At 40.6% G+C, this 20261-nt stretch overlaps 1 protein-coding gene across 1 annotated transcript; it reads left to right on the forward strand.

Annotated features, from left to right (window-relative positions):
- The first annotated feature begins 456 nt into the window (after nt 1-456).
- On the forward strand, nt 457-19118 carry LOC137294449 (uncharacterized). The gene is made up of 5 exons (XM_067825469.1): nt 457-566; nt 5220-5326; nt 6513-6637; nt 13490-14352; nt 17906-19118. Exons 1-5 carry the CDS (start codon nt 457-459, stop codon nt 19116-19118), a joined length of 2418 nt encoding a protein of 805 aa, XP_067681570.1.
- The last annotated feature ends 1143 nt before the right edge of the window (nt 19119-20261 follow it).

Here is a 20261-nt window from a genome sequence, read left to right on the forward strand (position 1 = left end):
TATCCCACAGTCATATTACAAAGCTAACTTTGGAGTCTACATCCATATCTGATGCTGAAGAAGTAAGTATTAATAAATTACTTTAAATAAAACCCGATATTGGTTACACTTGTCATCATACCATGTCGAACTGGCCACACAATATATACTCATGAATTAGCATTGAAAGGTGATGAGAGAACCACGGTCAAGCATGTCCCTCTTTTTATCATAAGGGATAAATATTTCAATGTAAAAACTGTTCAGGATCTTTTAGTATTGTTAATTATTAATATGTTTTACAGATTAGGATTAAAATGCAGCAGAGAGGGTTCGGGTGATCCAGGCACAGTCAGGTTGGTAAAGCTCATCATCAGCTCAGGGCCCTCGCCCCCTCTACACGCAGCCCAGACACCGAATGGGACTTCTCCCAGGAAACACTGCCTAGTCGAACCCACCAAGAACTTTCCGGAAAATATGGAGGCTCCCCAACACTGCAGCCTTCTGCATTACCCAGATTGTCAGAAGGGCTGTGCTCCAGGTGGAGAACCCCGGCACTCTCCTGATTTGCGCCAAGAGATCAGGAGGTACCAAACCAAGGGCACCGAGAACAATGGGGAGTCTGACGACAGTGTACTTGGGATGCAAGCGAGACATTTCAAAGGCGAGGTCCGCATATTTATCATGCTTTTCCTGAATCTTGCCAATCACATTGCTGTCAAAAGGGACCGAAAATTCAATGATATAAATAATTTCATTGGTTTTATCAAAAAGGACAAGATCAGGTTTGTTGGCTGGAATTCGTCTCAGGCTGTATATTGGCCTATTCCAGGGAAGTTTAAAAGCATCATTTTCCAGGACGCCCTGGACATGTTCAGGGTCGTACCATGGATGGACCTCGGGGTCAAAGCCACAGGCATGGTGGAGACGATAGTAAAAGCAGCGAGCCATGCCATCATGTCTTTTAAGATATGCTGTTTGTGCCAAGGAAGGGCATCCACTGACGAGGTGTTGGACAGTCTCTGCGAATTCATTGCAGAGACGACATTTCATATTGATATTTTCTTTAAGAATCACATTCTGGCGATTGCGAGTGGGAAGTGACTGGTCCTGAGCAGCAAAAAGGAAGCCCTCAGTTTCACATTTGAGACCAGCCGCCTTCATCCAGGCGAAGGAGTCAGCTGGATTGCTGTTCTGTTCCACACACTGCATGTACACTCGGTGCAATGGCTTCTCAGACAGCTTCTCCACAAAGGACCGACTCTGAGCAGATCTGGTGAAGGACTTCACTTGGTTTACTCCCATCACTGTACCGTCCAGCAGTACATCGCCATCAACAAAATCAACTTCAAATTTCAAATTGTGTCCAACAATCTTGGCACGCTTAAAATAGCTGTGGAATTCCTTGCTTTCATCGTAAGTACTGACATGCATCACCAGAGGATCATCCGATAAATAAATATGTGCAAAAGTACACAATAAAATTCTGTCATGAAGAGCTTCCACATTAATCAAACCCCGTCCTCCCGAATTGATTGGCATATATAAACGATTAAGAGAGGAACGAGGGGTGTGTGCTCTGTTATCAGACATGATCCGTCTGGTCAGGCGGTCAAGACTCTGGATGTCTTGTTTTGTCCAATCAACTACTCCAAAGGAATAGGACAGGACTGGCACAGCAAAAGTATTGGTGGCTTTGATCTTGTTTCGAGCATTTAGCTCTGATCTCCAGATTTTCTTTAAATGAGATTTATACTCGGGCCGAAGTTAATCGTGAATCTAGGCATTCTGGAGCTTGTCTCGAACTTGCATTCCAAGATAAGTGTAGGCCTGATCTTCCACAAGATGCTCAATAACTCCTCCCCCTTGTAACTTGACCAAGCCATCATTAGTTACCTTGCCACGTTTCAAATTAAGAGTATTACATTTGTCGAGTCCAAATGTCATGCCAGTATCCTTAGAGAAGGACTCGACAAGGAGAACCTGTTCTTTCAAATTGGTCTCTCCTTTGGCAAGGAGCTCGATGTCATCCATGTAGAGGAGATGAGTAAGAGGTGTTGGGGATCTGTGCTGAATAGGTCCGGGGTGGTACCCTTCCTCCCTGTTGAGCAGAAAACTCAAAGGATTTAGAGAAAGACAAAAAAGCAAAGGACTGAAGGAGTCCCCCTGAAATATTCCCCTTCTGATTGGAACAGATTCCAAAGTCTGCACCTGCCCTTGCGAGTACATCTCAAGTTGAGTCGACCAGCAACTCATTAAAGACTTGAGTAAATCAAGTAGTCGCTCAGGGAGGTCAATACACTGAAGAGACTTCAGAATCCATTCGTGAGGGACAGAGTCATATGCCTTTTTGTAGTCTATCCAGCACGTGGAGAAGTTGCGATGACATGTTTTAGCCTCTTCCACAATCATTATCTGTACAAGAAGTTGATCGTTGCACCCCCATCATCCCTTTCTCGCCCCCTTCTGCTCTGTGTAAATTATGTCATTGGAAGAGCAGTAAGATGACACGAGGTTTGTCAAACACCCTGTGAATAATTTGTATTGAGTATTTAGACATGTGATAGGGTGGAAGGTTTGGGGATCAGTCAAGTCTCCTTTTTGGGGAAGGAGTATTCTGCGACCTATGCAGAATAATGGAGGAACATCACCTGTGTCCACAAAAGAATTAAAACAGTGAAGTAATGGTGTTTGGACACAGGGAAACAGTTTCCAATACCGGTTTCGAATGCCATCAGGCCCTGGAGTTGTATTAAATTTGGACTATTTAATGACACTTCTCAGGCAATCTGGTGAGATGTAACACACAAACGACATAGTTAATCATCGACCCATGGTGCCTCCAGGTTACAGTTGCCGGGTACAGACCACAACTGTTACCAGAACCTTTCATTGGCATCCATGGGAGGTCGTTTGTCATGCTCACCATCACCACTTGTTTTAAGTTGCCTACAGAATTGCTTTCCACTATTTCTAAAAAGTTTATTTTGTTTGATGAATTTGGTTTTCTTTTCCCATTTTTTCTTTCTTTCAGTCCAAACTTTCATTTTTGCCTTAAGGGAATCGACAACTTTGAGCAGTGCCTTTTCTTTTGTTGTCTTGTACTGTAATTTTGATTTTCTCCATATTGCCTTTTGTCGTTTAGACATGGGATTCCCTGATGATCTTAATTTCAGGCACAGCTCTATCCAGGAAACATGTTTTCTTGTTTCTGCTAGTTTTACTTGAAAATGGTTTTTCTTTGATGTATTGTTCTTAGTAGTAGAAGATTTTTCTTTGGAAACTGTGTGAAGTTCCTCCAAGGTTCGCGCGGCAGCATTGACGCAGGAATTTATTTCATGTAATGAACAGTCCGCAGAATGTCTTACAGAGATAATTTCATTAAGTAAATCAATTTCATTTTTGGGAAAAGACACGTTCAGTTGTTTAATTGGCCTCCGTTTCTCCATAAATAGAAGTAAACAAAATGTAAACAGGATTTTCGGAAAGGTCTGCAACTGAAGACGAGGAAGAGTGAGGGTCCAAAATTTCGGGGCCAATTGGCTCTTTCTCGGAAGAGTTTCCATCAGGAAGAGGAAAGAGGTTGACGCGGACGTCCATAAGGAGTTTGGGGTCAGCTGCCACTTGAGCATTCTGCTCTTGCAAAGGTTCCTGACGGGCACCAGTTGCTTGTGGATTTTCAGGCCATCCTGTCGCTTTCGCACACTCAAGTCGTGTGGATTTGAGATGTTTTGACCACGATATTCTTGGTCGGGTTCCGTGCCTTCCCCTGGGGCAAGTCCCATCTCCAGTATGGTTTGTTACTACCGGAGGAAGGCTGACAGGGCTGCGGAAGTGTAAGATGGAGTTTTTCTTGGCTGTCCGTAACCCAGTAAAATACCAGCTTCGGGGGGTCGGCCCTAACTGGGTGATGTACGTTCAGTTCAGGGAATAAAATTCCCCTATCTAGGCCCACCACGAAGAGGCGTACATCATCAGGCCCTTAATTATTACATTATTATCGAATTCATTACAGAAATAGAAATGATAGATGAATTTTGATTCATATAATTTGTAGATAAATGCATTTTAGTACTGGTGATTCGAATTGGAAACTAACTTAGTGACTGTACCTTAGAAGAGTGCTGACATAGCGTAAACTTATTGTCCTGTACGTAATTATTGCCGATGTGACCTTAAATCTTAACTCCCTCCGTCACACGTTCTCCTCTATAAGGGAGGGGGGAACACAATGATGTTGAATGATAAAACCTTTCGCAAAATATAGTACTTTAGAACATGGAGTATAATGCTGAACAGTTGATTACAACAGTATTACGTGTTTTCAACAGTAACAACTGACTTGTCAGTAGGAGATTGTTCATGTGACGAAATTTAACTTCATGAGAAAGGACGTGTCTCATTTGTCAGTACGTGACAGATCACAAAGACTGAGAAGGTAAGGGCTGCATTGATATGCTGGGCAGGATGCTGTCGGCGATATGCACGGATTATACAGAGGTAACGGGAAAGTTTTTCCACAGTGTTGGAGGGCCATGAATCACCTTTCATAGTACTTGGTCTTTTCTTTCTTGACAGATATCACGATTCCCCACTATTCAAAGTTAAAAATCGATTGCATCGTGGCTCATTTGAAGTACCGTATCGGGATATACAATACGGTAAAACTCTCGATTCACTGGATCGGCGGGTTATGGATCAATGCATCGATGCGTACCGGTGACTCGTCATACCACTGGTTAGAGCTGGTCTACTGTAACCCCCCTGCTTCTCGTAACAGGTAAAATATTCGCTGACTTGGTTGACACATGCCATAATGTCAATAGCTGCGTAGATTGGTGCTCATGCTGTTGATCACTGGACTATCTGGTCCAGACTCGATTGTTTACAGACTGTCGCTATACACCTGGAACATTGCTGAGTGCGGCATAAACAACAGCCAATCACCACCGTTATTAGTTGACTAGAATACCTGTGCACCTGGTTCTAATTTATTGGCCCCTCCCCGTGCTTCATAAATAGGATGTTGATTAATCTGCGTCTTTGGACGTGTTGATTGTATGTCACGGTGTGATAGATTAAGTAAGATTCAGGCCGGGTTCTGCAGGTGCGGAGTATTGCAGATATCCCTGGATATTTAACAGTGTCATAGATACTCACTTTCATTCAGAAGACAATTGACCTTGGGTACATAGGTGAATACCTTTAGATTCTGTTTAGTGGGAAATTGCTATTTACAGGAATCCAATTAAGACTTTCAGCTGGCCGTTCTACGGACGTTCAAGTTTCATCATCACAGTTTCCTGTGTTGCTCAACATGGAGACCAGATTGGAGAAAACTATCAAGGTAAGTTAAACTTACAGCTTATGTAATAACATTAGAATCTACGTCTTTATTACCTTCCTATTTTCAGACTTTCACGTAGACGTCAGGGCATCTTATATTCGAGTATATGATGAAATAATGGCATTGTCAGATACAAACTAGCCAGTAAAAGTAACTGCATTGGTACACTTCTCCGAAACTTGCAAATATAACAGCTTTGAAAACCAAGGCACTACTGAACAATGACCGGGTTGGTTGAGTAAGAGCTGTGGATAATATTTCCATCGTCATTTGTATGATAACACATCAAAACCTTTTAAAGGTTTACCTATCTGCCAGTAGTAAGAAATGTCAGTACTGAAAAATAACGAAGTCAATGTACGTTTTAATATTTTGTCTTATAATCTTGTTTATTATCATATTTGTATGCATTTTGAAACGTAAAAAAGCATACCCTCTTGCGTACACTTACAATGAATGTATAACAAGAATGAAATATCTAGACATTCTACATATTTCCAACGTAAATCATATTGCACACACGCCGTAAGTGCGACCTAGTGTATGTCCCCAATACACTTCACTACGACAAAAAAAAACCAATGATTCTGTCGAATGCTACAACACATGCATAAAAAATGCAAGTATTAAAGTTAAAGCAGACTAAAGTCATAACAGCAATATCACCTTGTTCGAGAAATTTATCCATCTATATGCACATGAAGGAATTATATGCCATTAATCTGCAGCTGACAAAGTATAATGTCCCATGTGTCTTATTGACAGCGAAAAAGTGATACATTGTTTCAGGTATTTCACATTGGTGTAAAGTCTCATTAGTCAATAAAGGTAGCACATCTACATGGCAACTAATTGCCACCCCCGCCCTTCTTTAGAAAAGTAATTTAATTAGTCAATAATGAGCAGTCAATCAACATATTGACGGTTAATCCTTTGATAGGCGTTGTTTTTACACAGGCTCCTCAGACTGATCGGCAGATGAACTGCCAATTTTCACCGAGTTTCAGTGTTTATTGGGCACCCGTTAGGTGCCATCTCCTCCTGGTGGGTGCAGGGTAACGGGGAGCGCTCCTTTCCATGTACCCGGAACAGAATGTGTTCGTAGCGACCCACTGCTGGTCGTAAGAGGCAACCAACTGGGCAACCTGTTTACCGTGGGTTGAACCCCTGTGTATGTGGATTCTAGATGATTGCAATAGGAGCCTGGAACAGCATTCCTTTGCCCATCACACCACTTTGGACCTTACTTCACCAAGCCAGCAGGCTGCGTGGGCCTGGTTCCGTCAATCGGCTGGCAATGCCAAGCCCTGCGTATTTGAAATGTATTAAATATATCTTCAATTTCTTGATTTACATTTCGAAGGAGCTATCAAAATTACTGTATTGTAAACTGTTCAAAGACGATTAAATATTGTGCCTAGACTCTTAATTCCCAGAAGGTGGTAGCTCATGGGACAGTCTGATAAGATACATCTTCCAGGATATGTTTCTACTTGGGTATATCCTCCTGGTATCCTTGCTGTTAGACATCCACAGATATGAGGCATCGTTCTTGTTGACACCCCGTGGGAAGCCAGGACGATGCCTCATATCCAATACAGCCTTTGCGCTCCTTAACAAACGGTCGCCTGAACCTGAAGATTCCCTCTCATCGGAGGATGAAGATGCTTAAAGGTCACATATACTCCAATAGGGTACAAATGCAAAATCACCTGCTGACATCGTTATAAATGAAACACCGTCATTCAAACTGCTCATTTCGATCTTTAATTGCCTTAAATCGACCTTTTTGTCAGTACTGCACAATTCTCAGCCGCAAACGAAATTTCAACCAATCAGAGCGGTGCGTCTCCGTGACGTAATAGTGGGTATAGAAATGAGGGTCTGTGCAGTATTCATCTACATTTCAGGGGTTAAACTATTTCGTTTACATATTTGTACAAACCTGAAATCGCGAAAGCTGCTGAGAAAAATGAAAGCTATATGTTCTCACAATCTACTATCATTTAGTTTTGTCTCCTGCTTTGCCTAGTTTTCGAGTTACAACACTTGTTTTCATAGACGATTCTGTCAACATCACTTGGTGTCGCTAGGTTGTAATCCGTATTAGGTGGTATAAACCTACACGTTATTTGTTATCATTCACTTGATCCTCAGTTAATGAATTTATAACAAGTATAATTAGTGGTAACACCACTTAGATTACCCGACAAAGGCCCTCATTCGGCATTTCTTTTGTCTGGATCGATCAAAGGATTAACCGATAACACTCTGATTGATTAATTGGTTTTATGGGGATTTAAATGGGAGATTTGTCAAAAGGTAGTGTTTATGTATGTACATTTACTAATCTATACTGAATACACTCTGTCGTGTCTGTGTCTATGTAAAACAACACCCTTCTTTCAAAGGATTAACCGCTAATACATTGATTGCTCGTTATTGGCTAACTAAATAACTTTTTAAAAAGAATGACGCACATTATGCAATTCAGGTGTGCTGTCTTGGGTACCAATGAGACTATACAACAATGTGAAAAACCTGAAACGATACATCAAGTTTTCGTATATTAGACTGTTAAAAGATACATCACTTGGGAAATCTGCAGATGAATTATATATCACTTGTTTTTGTGAATATTGGTGGATACATTCCTCGAAGAAGGTAATAGCCTGACATTGCTCCTATAACTTTAATTTTGATATTTGCATTTTTGTTTTTATTAAGTTGTCGTAGCTTTCAACAGAATCATTGTTTTCGTCGTTAAGTGTAATGATGCAGACGACATACACTAGGGCGTGCGTGCCCTATGATTCATATGGGAAAACTGTGAAATGTCTACATATAACATTCCTGTTAATACATTCGCAGATCGCTTCTTTTGACTAAGTTTCAAAATGCATACAAGTATGATTATAAAGTAATTAGGATTATGAGACCAAGTATAAAGACGTATATTGACAAGTGTCTACATGCTGGTGAGTGAACGTTACAAACCAAGTAAATTTAGCAAGTGAAGAAATTTATCGCGCGGTATTTTCACTTCGACCCCGACCTCGCTCAGGCTATGTTACAGGTTGTGTCATGCAAACTCCTTTTGGTAATGATTCAAATACATATTTATGTAGTTTTGATTTTCTAACGTGATGAGTACAAACCATACATAATCTCATTAATTCAAATGGATTTGACTTCACGATTTTAAAAAATGGCGGCGCCCTGTCTTGGGATGAATGCTATTTAAGTTTGTTTTCACCGACTTACAAAAGGACAATTACTTTCTACTGGTAGCTAAATATGTATTTTATTGATGGACAATAGGATTTGCATGACATTGCTTATAACATAATAATTTCACTCTTGGAAGTGAGGTGGAGATCAATATAAGATTGCTTGCAATATAAATGTCACTTCGACCCCCACCTTGCTTCCTTGGAAGAAGTCCTTATGTTAAAAGTTGTGTCATGCAATTCCTTTTGGCCATGATTCAAATGCATATTTAACTACCAGTAAAAAGTAGTTTTGATTTTCTAACTCGATAAGAACAAATCATAATCTCAATAATTCTAACGGACTTTCGCCCGTGACTTCAGGATTTTCAAAAATGGCGGCGCCCTGTCTGAGGATGAGTGCTATTTAAGTTTGTTTTCACCGACTTACAAAATCAAAATTATTTCTACTGGTACTAAAATATGTATTTTATTGATGGACATTAAGATTTTACATGGCATTACTTATAACATAACAATTTCACTCTTGGATGCGGTCAATATAAGGGGTCAATATAATGTTACTTACGATAATATTGTCACTTCGACCACAACCTCGTTTCCGAGGAAGAAAGCGTTATATCCAACCAAAATCCTTTTGGTCAGTAATGTGTAGTAAGCAGTCTTAATTTTATAAACTCGATGAAACTTAAACTCCATTTTCTATCCTGCAAGCGTGCAAAGGGGCGAACCATCCGATTTATATACACCACAGGCTTCAACAAAGCTCACTTCGCACACACTAACAACCAATTTAAGCACAAACAACGGAGTCTGGTGGAAATCTGTGCATAGTGACACCATCACCCGACCCCAAAGAACAATTGACGGTAACACAACAATTCGGCATGTCTTTGGTGACGTCGAGAAATCAGCAAAATGACAAGCTTCCTACACATTTTCTATATATTTAACTGGAAACCGTTCCTTCTATGACGTCACTGTAGGGCTCTGGCGACAGAGTTACGTAACCTGTCTGCGGTTTCGTTTGCGAGCGAGAGAGAAGCAGACGGCTTTTTAGCAACTTTTAAGCGCTTGGTATTAATTAACCACAAGTTTTTGTTTTTTTAAAATGGTGTTTCGTTTATGACTAACCAAAAGTCTTTCATATGCAGTGATAAAATAGTACCTAAAAATTGAGTTTAGTGGTCCTTTAAGGATCTCAACTGAATCCCCAGAACTGGTCTAGATTTCTGTCTGCCATAGGTGGAAATCCCCTCAAGCTGAATCATTTTGCCATAGCAAAGGGAACATTGAAGGTTTAGTTGGAACAGCCAAGGAGGTTAAAAGCTCCGTTCTGGTTGCCTTTTGATTGAATGTATGAAACAAGTAGAATTAAAACAATCCTTTCGACTAAACCATTGGCTAATATTCCTGTCCAGTTTCCCCTCACAGGACATAGAACTATTAGTAAAGACACTGTCCGTGATGCAGCACGTTGCATCTCGGACATGACTGAATCAGACTTTCAGTCAGAGTTGCCATCACAAGGAGTCACTGGTGTTGCACGTTTTGCATTTAAAAGAAACAATGAAATTTTAAATACCAATATCTATTTATTCACATTTGGTCTCCTAATTCGTCTAGACTCACTTGAAGCTGGCTAATGTAACCTAAGGGTCGATGTTTTCATTCCTAATCCCTTGAGATGCTACAAATGTCAAAATCCTGTCGTAATCCTGCTGCTTGCCATCGATGTGGTTGAACTTGAGAGAATAGTAAACTGTGTGACAAATCTCCTTCATGTATTAAGTGTTCGAGTAACCATCCCTCTTCATCCAAGGAATGTTCCTCGTGGAAGTTGTAGTCCAAGATCTCACAAGTCAAACATGACCGTAATATAGGTTTATGGGCGCAAAGACAAATGTTCAAGAGCAACCAATATCAACATTTGCTAATGTTGCATCAGCTGCACCCACACGCCCCAAACCAAAAATCGCCCCAAACCAAAAATCGCCCCAAACCATAGGTTGCCAGACTGATTACACATGGGCGAAGACATCTGCCCACACATTGTTTTCTGTTGCAGTCAAGGTGCCGCCTTCACAAACGACGTCTAGCCCACAAACCCTTGCTACATCGCAATCAGTTATTCTTTCTAAGACATTTTCTGTTAAGGATCAGTCATTATGTGAGACATAGCCGTATCACAGGGGGAGGGTGTTATCTCCTGTACATTCGCCTGAGGGTTAACTTCATCACCGTTAGTTCGGTGGATTTGAGGACTAAGAACTAGTTTTAATGAGTTACAACACTTAATCCAACACTTTAAACCGCCAGCATTCCATTTACAAGAAACGTACTTGAAGCAGACTGACAATTTTGATATACGTCACTACACTGCCTATAACTGTTCTTCTCCTCCGGGCGATAGGATCATCAAAATTAGTAAGGCATCCAAACAGTAGCAGTACGACTTACTTTGCGCGTTGCATTTACTTAGTGCTCTTTATACATTTCACCTTCGTCACCTCTTCAGTTGGCTCATCAATTCCCTAAACCATGTTTAGTCATGGGAGTAAATATTTAAATGGCCACAATCCTCTATGGGCTGGTACTTGTTCGAACAATAAAGGTAAAATGCTGGAGGAGTTCATTACAAATAATGAACGATGCACATACAATGATGATTCGACTCAGCTCCTGATTTTACAATTACATACTCAAACCTACTAAATGAATTTGAATGATCAGTCCATGATGACCTCTGTGGAAGTGACCACTTTACAATACTGCTGAAAACTCTGACTCAATCTTTCTTCATCATCAAGAATTTTTAAAAGACTAACTGGTCCTTATATCAAACTCTCTGTGCTGGCAAACGTAAATAAATTGAAATATTGCATCGACGTTCCAGATGCTACAAAACATTTCTCTGACGTATTAAACACCATAGCTGAAGCTTGTATCCCAAAGTCCTCTACAGCATCACACGTACGAAAACATTGTTTTACGAACAAGCTAGGAAGCCACGGAAAAGTGCAGAGAATTACTACAGTCGCCACCCTGAGGTCCATAATTTGAACACATTCAAAGTCTTAAACGAGAAAGCATTGCTTACATTCAAACAGAGTGAACGCCAATCTTGGTGAAACTATGTATTTAATATTCCCGAACACCTGTTTCTAAGGTATGGAATATGATCCAGAAGATGAAAGGTAAGGGTTCAAATACAGCATTCACCATCTTAAAGACGGAAACCAGTTATTGACTAACAAATCTGATATTGCAGGTAAACTTGGTGAGACGTTGGCCAAACATTCTTCCTAGTCTAATTATGTACATTCCGAAAATCAAAAACCGTAAGAAAACAAATCTATCAATTTCAATTCTGATAAACGAGGAAGACTATAATGAAATATTTCCCATTTATAAACTCCATACTGCTCTTGATCAAGCTCACGATACTGCTACGTAAAAATGTCGCGGTAAAAATATGCATACGTTAGAACGACAAACGAAGTTGTGTCTCAAGAAAATAAGTAAATGGTGTTTGGAAAATGGCTTTAATATTTTTAAGTCCAAAAGAAATTGCATACATTTTGTAATTGCTAACCACTTCAAGACCCTGAACTATTTCTAAAGCACACACATCAAAGTTGTAAAAGAGACTCACATATCAAAGTTGTAAAAGTTTCTTGGCCTTATGTTTGACTCCCATTTGACATTTTTGCCGCATATTAAAATTTAATCTTTTAGGGCTAAAAGCTTGAAGGCACTCGATTTGTTAACAGTTGTTTCCAACCTCACACATACAGATTGCCCATTCGCTCCAAATCTAATTTATGGCTCCACTGTATATGGTGGAGCCTGTAAAAGCAACCTTAAATTGTTAAGTAATTATTATCCATCACCAAGGTCTAAGACACTGTCTTGGATCATTTCGAACTTCTCCAGTTGACAGTCACCGCTTACACAACAACATAAAGTTATGTTTACATAATTATGTTGACAGTATACTACAAAACTATACTGCAACAAATCTAACCCTGCATGTCACCTCTATGAGCATTTATACAAAAAGAACCTTTCTCTTGCTCCGCCTCTTGTTTCTGCTGCTGACATTGAGCTGGATAATACATCTTGTATCTTCTCCTCCTTGGCAGTTGGTCAGGCCCCATGTTGACCTGACATTGATCACATTTAAGGAATCAGAAACTAATTTATTATTTACATTATAACCAAGAATTCTCCCAATGAAGAAATTAATGTAATGCATGAAATTGCCATTGACCATACTAGACATACTGACGAATAGGTATTGAAAGGCGAAGATTCCCCGCTTTGTATCCCTTGGGATGAAAGAATCACGGTCAAGCATGTCCTGCTTGACTGTGTAAATTATTCGATTACACTTGTCGTTTTACTGTTCTTCGTCAACGGGGTTTTAGTTTCTAATTTTATTGATCTACAATATAAGTTTGAATTTTTCTCGTTAAATATTTCTCTATTGCCGATATGACGATAAACAGTATCTCACTCACTCACTCAGTATTTCTTGTACTCATGACAATACTTTTTCAACGTTACGAATTTGTTTTAAGGAGATAAGCTTGATCTGACTCTGGGTCAGCTGAACCGAAATCTGACCTGAAAAATAAGTTTATTTTCGGTTTTAAACAGGTTTTACATCAAATTATCAAACATATAATCATGTACATGTCTATGAGTGATGTCTTCACAGTTCGCTTCACATGGATACAACAACACCTAACATGTTTTCAATTGAAAATCAAACATTACAAAATCAACTCATAGGTGTTATACCATCAACACGCCATAAGAAAATATATTTTTCATTTTATAAAAATTCAATGTGTTTCAGAGATTATATGGGGCTCGAGTGGTCGTCATATTCCTGTCATGGACACTGATGTCATATGCTTGTCACCAGCTTGCCAAGAGTTACTTCCGCTTGAACGGATCCGACCCTTGTGACGTCATTGTTGTGTCATGTACGCAGCTCTTCTTCTGTATTCTGTGTCTGACTATCTTGGACCCAACCGGGGCGCTTTCCGTCAATGATAATGCCAAGTACAGAATTATCACATTAACTGGCCATGCGATTGGGATGCTATCGACCAATTACAGCATGTCTCTTATCCACGCGTCGTCGACATTTGCAGTGAAGATGTTACAACCAATTACAAGCGCCGTTATACAGTGGATGATATTCGCTGTTCCTCTCTCAGTGTCGACTGTCATCAGTCTCCCTATCATCGTCACAGGAACCATCATCTTCACGGGGAATCCATTGCAAGACGCCATTTTATCCCAAGGTTTAATTTGGGCTCTGATTTCAAATATCGCACTGGTCTTTAGAAACGTTGCCTTAAAGAAACTTTTCGAAAATGGCCAACAGTTAACACAAAGATCCAAACATATAACATTAATTTCAATATGTACATCTGGAGTTGGTCTTTTGATATTATTCGAATTTGGGGATACTGAACACTTCTTAGCAGTATCATGTGCAGTATTGTCGGCCATCGCAAACGTAGCTTATACCTACTTGTCGGTATCAGTGGTGCTGAAGTCTGTGTCTGTTATCACTCACGCCATCCTCAACATCATGAAGAGAGCTTTTGTCGTGATTTTGCTATGTGTATTTGCTCAAAAACATGTCGGCGTCGCTAACTGGGCTGGTTTGGCTGTAGCTGCAGTGGGAGTGTACGTTTATTCAGCTGAGAAGAAGCCTGAGAAAATCATATCGATGGATGAACGACAAGGGGGTATGTACAAGACTGCCATAGAGATGTCTTACTGAAATACACAATGAAGTGATTAGTAACAAAAGCACTTGGTTCTGTGGAAGGGATTTTCTCAGTGGGACCCATGAAGATCCGGGTTAGATTTGATTTTCAATAATCCGTGCTTAATGTCTTAATGTCTTAATGTCTTAGGCGACTAACGGAGTCGGGTTTTCAGGCTACTTCACTGACTTGGTTGACACACGTCATGGTATCCCAGTTGCGTAGATCGAAGCTGATTATATTGATAACTTGACGACTAAATGGGATCGGGTGGTCAGGCTTACTGACTTGGTTGACACACGTCATGGTATCCCAGTTGCGTAGATCGAAGCTGATTATATTGATAACTTGACGACTAAATGGGATCGGGTCGTCAGGCTTACTGACTTGGTTGACACACGTCATGGTATCCCAGTTGCGTAGATCGAAGCTGATTATATTGATAATTTGACGACTAAATGGGATCGGGTCGTCAGGCTTACTGACTTGGTTGACACACGTCATGGTATCCCAGTTGCGTAGATCGAAGCTGATTATATTGATAACTTGACGACTAAATGGGATCGGGTCGTCAGGCTTACTGACTTGGTTGACACACGTCATGGTATCCCAGTTGCGTAGATCGAAGCTGATTATATTGATAACTTGACGACTAAATGGGATCGGGTCGTCAGGCTTACTGACTTGGTTGACACATGTCATGGTATCCCAGTTGCGTAGATCGAAGCTGATTATATTGATAACTTGACGACTAAATGGGATCGGGTGGTCAGGCTTACTGACTTGGTTGACACACGTCATGGTATCCCAGTTGCGTAGATCGAAGCTGATTATATTGATAACTTGACGACTAAATGGGATCGGGTCGTCAGGCTTACTGACTTGGTTGACACACGTCATGGTATCCCAGTTGCGTAGATCGAAGCTGATCATATTGATAACTTGACGACTAAACGGGATCGGGTGGTCAGGCTTACTGACTTGGTTGACACACGTCATGGTATCCCAGTTGCGTAGATCGAAGCTGATTATATTGATAACTTGACGACTAAATGGGATCGGGTCGTCAGGCTTACTGACTTGGTTGACACACGTCATGGTATCCCAGTTGCGTAGATCGAAGCTGATTATATTGATAACTTGACGACTAAATGGGATCGGGTCGTCAGGCTTACTGACTTGGTTGACACACGTCATGGTATCCCAGTTGCGTAGATCGAAGCTGATTATATTGATAACTTGACGACTAAATGGGATCGGGTGGTCAGGCTTACTGACTTGGTTGACACACGTCATGGTATCCCAGTTGCGTAGATCGAAGCTGATTATATTGATAACTTGACGACTAAATGGGATCGGGAGGTCAGGCTTACTGACTTGGTTGACACATATCATCGGTTCCCATTTGCGCAGATAGATGTTCATGTTGTTGATCATTGGATTGTCTGGTCCAGACTCGATTATTTACAGACCGCCGTCATATAGTTGGAATATTGCTGAGTGCGGCGTAAAACTAAACTCACGCATCAACAAAATAGGCTAACGATATTCACTTACACACTAAAGACCACGTCCTATGTACGTGTTGTCGTAACAATAGATCCTTCATATCTTTGCCGTAAGGAGCAACCAGCAGGATCGGGTGGGTGATCAGGCTCTCTCATTCATTTCATAGCATTCGCGATTTCGTAGAACTTTGCGTTGATGGGTAAAGGCTTTAGTAGTAGTGTAATGTCAGTCAGCAGGAGGTAGATTTGTCGGAATGCCGGATCGAGAAAATGTTTGCACGAAATCTCATGAATATGTAAATGTATGCATGACGTCACAGGCCAGGAAAGGACAGTGAAAGGTGGGTGTTTAAATGCAAACCAGAAAAGTAGTGGACAGTTGAACCCGATGTCATCTTTAAACAATATGGAAAGCTTTCTTAAAAAACGTTAAAATCAAACAGTTAAAATCAAAGTTTATTATTTATTTGAATCAAAAAAGCTCAGCATGAACTACAATCGAACACTGTTGTGTCGAACTCTGATAACTCGATAACTCAGTTGTCTCGATATACCATCAATGTCCCGACCAAATCCTTCATAATTCATCATTACTCATGCGCTTTTTAACTCGATGTGGACATCTCGATATAACTTCATGGTCCAAACAAGCAAAATAACCCTTTTAACTCGATATTTGCAAATAAACTCGATATTCACGCTCTTTTTGTGGGCAAGTAACTTAAATTGAGGATGTTTCCACACGTTTAAACACGGTGCGGCATGAATCAAAGGGATACGGTAAGCTAATTAGGGCCGGTTGAAGGCGTTGTTTGTTTGCTATTTAATTAGGATTAATTAAACAGCAATTAAAAAGGAGGTACTCGCTGTCACGACTAAACGCTACCGATAACTGTGAGTAAGAAACGAATATACAAGTAAATATACATGGAATTTACTTGTTTTGTTTTGATGATGTGATGATATGCCCAGGTCGGACGTCTTGAAGTTCGAATAAGTCGATATTTTTCTTGTTTAAATGAATATCGAGACAACCGTGCTCGACCGCATGCCCATATCATGTAAACATAACATCGGGTTCAACCGTTAACTATTTTCCTCACTGAGGTTTGTTAAAGAATGGGAGATAATGTTAACCTAAGTAAAGGTTACTTCGTGAAAGGAGCCCCTGGTTTTACACTTGTACAGGACACGTTCTGTAGGAGTGGGTTCAGTTAAACCAACATTTCTCGCACATTACTAGCATGATCTACCTTTAACACACACCTTGTATTGATAAAAAAAATGTCGCAGGCTCAAGCGAGCACGGGCTATTTGAATATAGGGTCGCGTCAGTTGTCATGCGCGCTCAGTACAAACTGGGTTGACAAGTACTGTCTCTCTATTCAAGACAGCACGCTATCTCTGTTCATTCAACTTTTCTTTTGTCTTTCACGTCTTATAAAGGGTTGCCTTCATGATTAAACGCCCACCTTTCATTGTCCTTTCATAGCCTGTGACGTCGTGCATACATTATCGATCCAGTATTCCGGCAAATCTACCTTCTGCTGACTGACACTATACTACTGACTTCACAAATCATTGTCATTTTGCAATAAATAACAAACATTGTCGAGGTCAGAAATAGACCCCTACGTAACTTGATCACGACTTTGTCGACTTAATTGGAATCGATTGCCTGTGGCTGGGTAAATGATATTTACCTCCAGTTGTGCTGTGCGCAACCAATTAACTGTGAATTGTTTGTGAGTAGCTGTAAACTAACCTGTGAAGATCCGGGTTAGAATTTGTCTTTAGCAACAAGAGGCGACCAAAGGGGTTGGTTAGTCAGGCACTCTGACTTGGCTGACTCTTGTCACCGTAACCCAATTGCTTACATTAGTGCTCATGCTCTTAATCATTGGATTGTCTGGACCAGACTCAATTAATAGTGTTTACAGACCGCCATCATATACCTGAGTGCGGCGTGTTACAAACTAACAGAAACTTGTGATGTTATTCTGAGTTATTCATTGCAGGTCAGCAGATACGCAGCGCAAGATCCGTTAGACTGGCTGGTGTAAGTGGACTTCTTCTTCTTTCGTTCACCATCTCATCGTGTTCATCATTCGATGAATCGTCTATAATACAGGTTTATAATCAGGACATCCGCAGTCACAATGCAAGTGCTATGGATTACAAAAGTACACCAGCAAACGCTGAGTTTCTGAAATGGAGATTGGTAGACCATCCCACAGACACTGATCAAATGTCACCGGTAATGACATCACGTGATGACGTCATAAATGAGGCTCAACGAATACACATGAACCTTTTCAAAGATTTGATTGGTGGGTGTAAACACGCCATGTTGTTTGACGTAGCAGATTATGAGAACAAAGGCGACCCGGCTATAGCAATGGGCGAGATCAGTCTCCTGAGGAGACTTGACATCCAGCTTGTTTACTATTGCGTATCATCCAAATGTACGGCAAAAGCAATAGAAACAGCATTCGAAGAAAGCAAACGTTATACCAAAGATGATCTAATCATTCTGCTACAAGGGGGAGGGAACTTGTTTTCATACGAGAGAGCTGATGCTGTGAGACAAAGGGTCATCAGCAAATTTCCAAATCATAGAATAATTCTGTTTCCACAAAGCATCTGGTTTCGTTTTGGAGATACAAAACGTCATCAGCTCGCTAGTATGTATAACCGGCATGGCAACCTTACCGTGTTGGTGCGTGACAGACTATCGTTACAAAGAGCAACGAGTGTTTTCACTCGAGCAAATATAATCCTGGCACCAGATATGGCCTTCCAAATTGGACCTGTTTCGCGGTTCATGCCACCATCTTTCGACGTCTTGTGGCTTCGACGCCGGGACAGTGAAACAACCGGATATGACCTCCCCGACTTCCCTGCGAATGTCTCAGTTCGCGTTTCCGACTGGCTTCACTGGCCTACGCCCCGTGATGGTAGCTCCATGGAAACTGCCTTTCACATTGCCACCAACGGCTTGTTGTTCCTTCAAAGAGGCCGTGTGGTAATCACTGACCGCCTTCACGGACACATCCTGTCCATCCTGCTGGGCATCCCACATGTAATTATGGACAACAACTACCAAAAGGTGTCCAGCTATAGACAGACCTGGACGAGGGGTGTGGAGTTTGTCAAACTTGCCAAAACTAGCTACCAAGCTCTTGACATGGCGATGGGCCTCTTACAAAAATATAACTCAACACTCCCTGATATTGTTGGATATGACATAAAGCACAACTAAGCTGACATACATTAAGATTAAGGAAATAGGTTCTATTCATAATCAAATTCTTTATTGCAATAGATGCGACGTTTCGGTGTAGGAACTAAAGTCATTATCATCGTGCTTGATAACAGTGTTATTACCTACACTGAAACGTCGCACCCGTCACAATATAGAAGTTGACTATCCACAGAACTAGATTTTCCTTCATCCGTACAACTCATAAAACGATTCTGAAAGAAGTATTACATTAAGGCTGTCTGTCACTGTCAAACATCTGAGGTACACAGTCATGTTCTCATGACCTGAAATGACCCAAACGACGTCGACCGGGCGATCATTCACAGTTCCTCATTGCAGAATATCGCTTCTGGAACTCTTGTTTTGAACTGATTTCTTTTACAAGGATGGTTTTGTCTGTGTTGTTACATTTACATGATTCCTTATCCTCGCGTCTTAACAATCGTCCACTAATGTACCATGCTCCCTATTGTTGTTTATTAGTGTGAAAGGGCACTTAGATTAAATTTATTCTAATTTTGAACGTTAAAAGTATTTGGAGTCGTATAGGAGATTCACGATAAAATAGTGTTTTCCAAATCTGTGAAGTTTGATATATTACGTCTAATAATTAGTACAAACTAAAGCATGTTATACCTTCGACTGGATTAGAGTTTGATAATTATATTGAAAATTGTTTAATCTTCAGATAACCGATACACATTTATCATATTTTATGACTTATGCATGGCACTGAACTTCAAAGAACTGGTCTAAGACAACCAGAGCCATATTTATTAAAAAAAGAAAAAACGCTGCATGGTTCGTAATATTACGCCAATACTATTAAGTAAGTTTTATGTAATATCATCATGGAATGTACAGAGCAGCATCCGTTTCGCATCAATGAAACGGTAACCAAAGCAAGAATTAATTTTGTTTCCAATGGGATGCTGGACAGATATCGATTTTTCTGGTTAGTGCTTGTTGGGTGAGTAGAACAGAGCGACTAAGTTAATGTGTCACTTGTGTAGTCATGTCACATAAGAACATTGCTATTGAATATTTCATAAATGGCTATTGTCAACCAGGATAGTTTGGCCTAAGAGAAAGATTGGTTTAGCTGAAGTCGTACACGTCAATGTAACGCTGATGGTTTTG

Source organism: Haliotis asinina, chromosome 8 (assembly GCF_037392515.1).
Source record: "Haliotis asinina isolate JCU_RB_2024 chromosome 8, JCU_Hal_asi_v2, whole genome shotgun sequence".
Taxonomy (NCBI): domain Eukaryota; kingdom Metazoa; phylum Mollusca; class Gastropoda; order Lepetellida; family Haliotidae; genus Haliotis; species Haliotis asinina.

Bases quoted from the DNA above. Each gene is read 5' to 3' on its own strand.
- LOC137294449 (XM_067825469.1), top strand. From the start codon at position 457: ATGGAGGCTCCCCAACACTGCAGCCTTCTGCATTACCCAGATTGTCAG. The intron at 6,638-13,489 runs GTATTTGAAATG...GCTTGTCACCAG, and splicing joins CTGGCAATGCCAAGCCCTGC to CTTGCCAAGAGTTACTTCCG. The intron at 14,353-17,905 runs GTCTTACTGAAA...AAGATCCGTTAG, and splicing joins TACAAGACTGCCATAGAGAT to ACTGGCTGGTGTAAGTGGAC.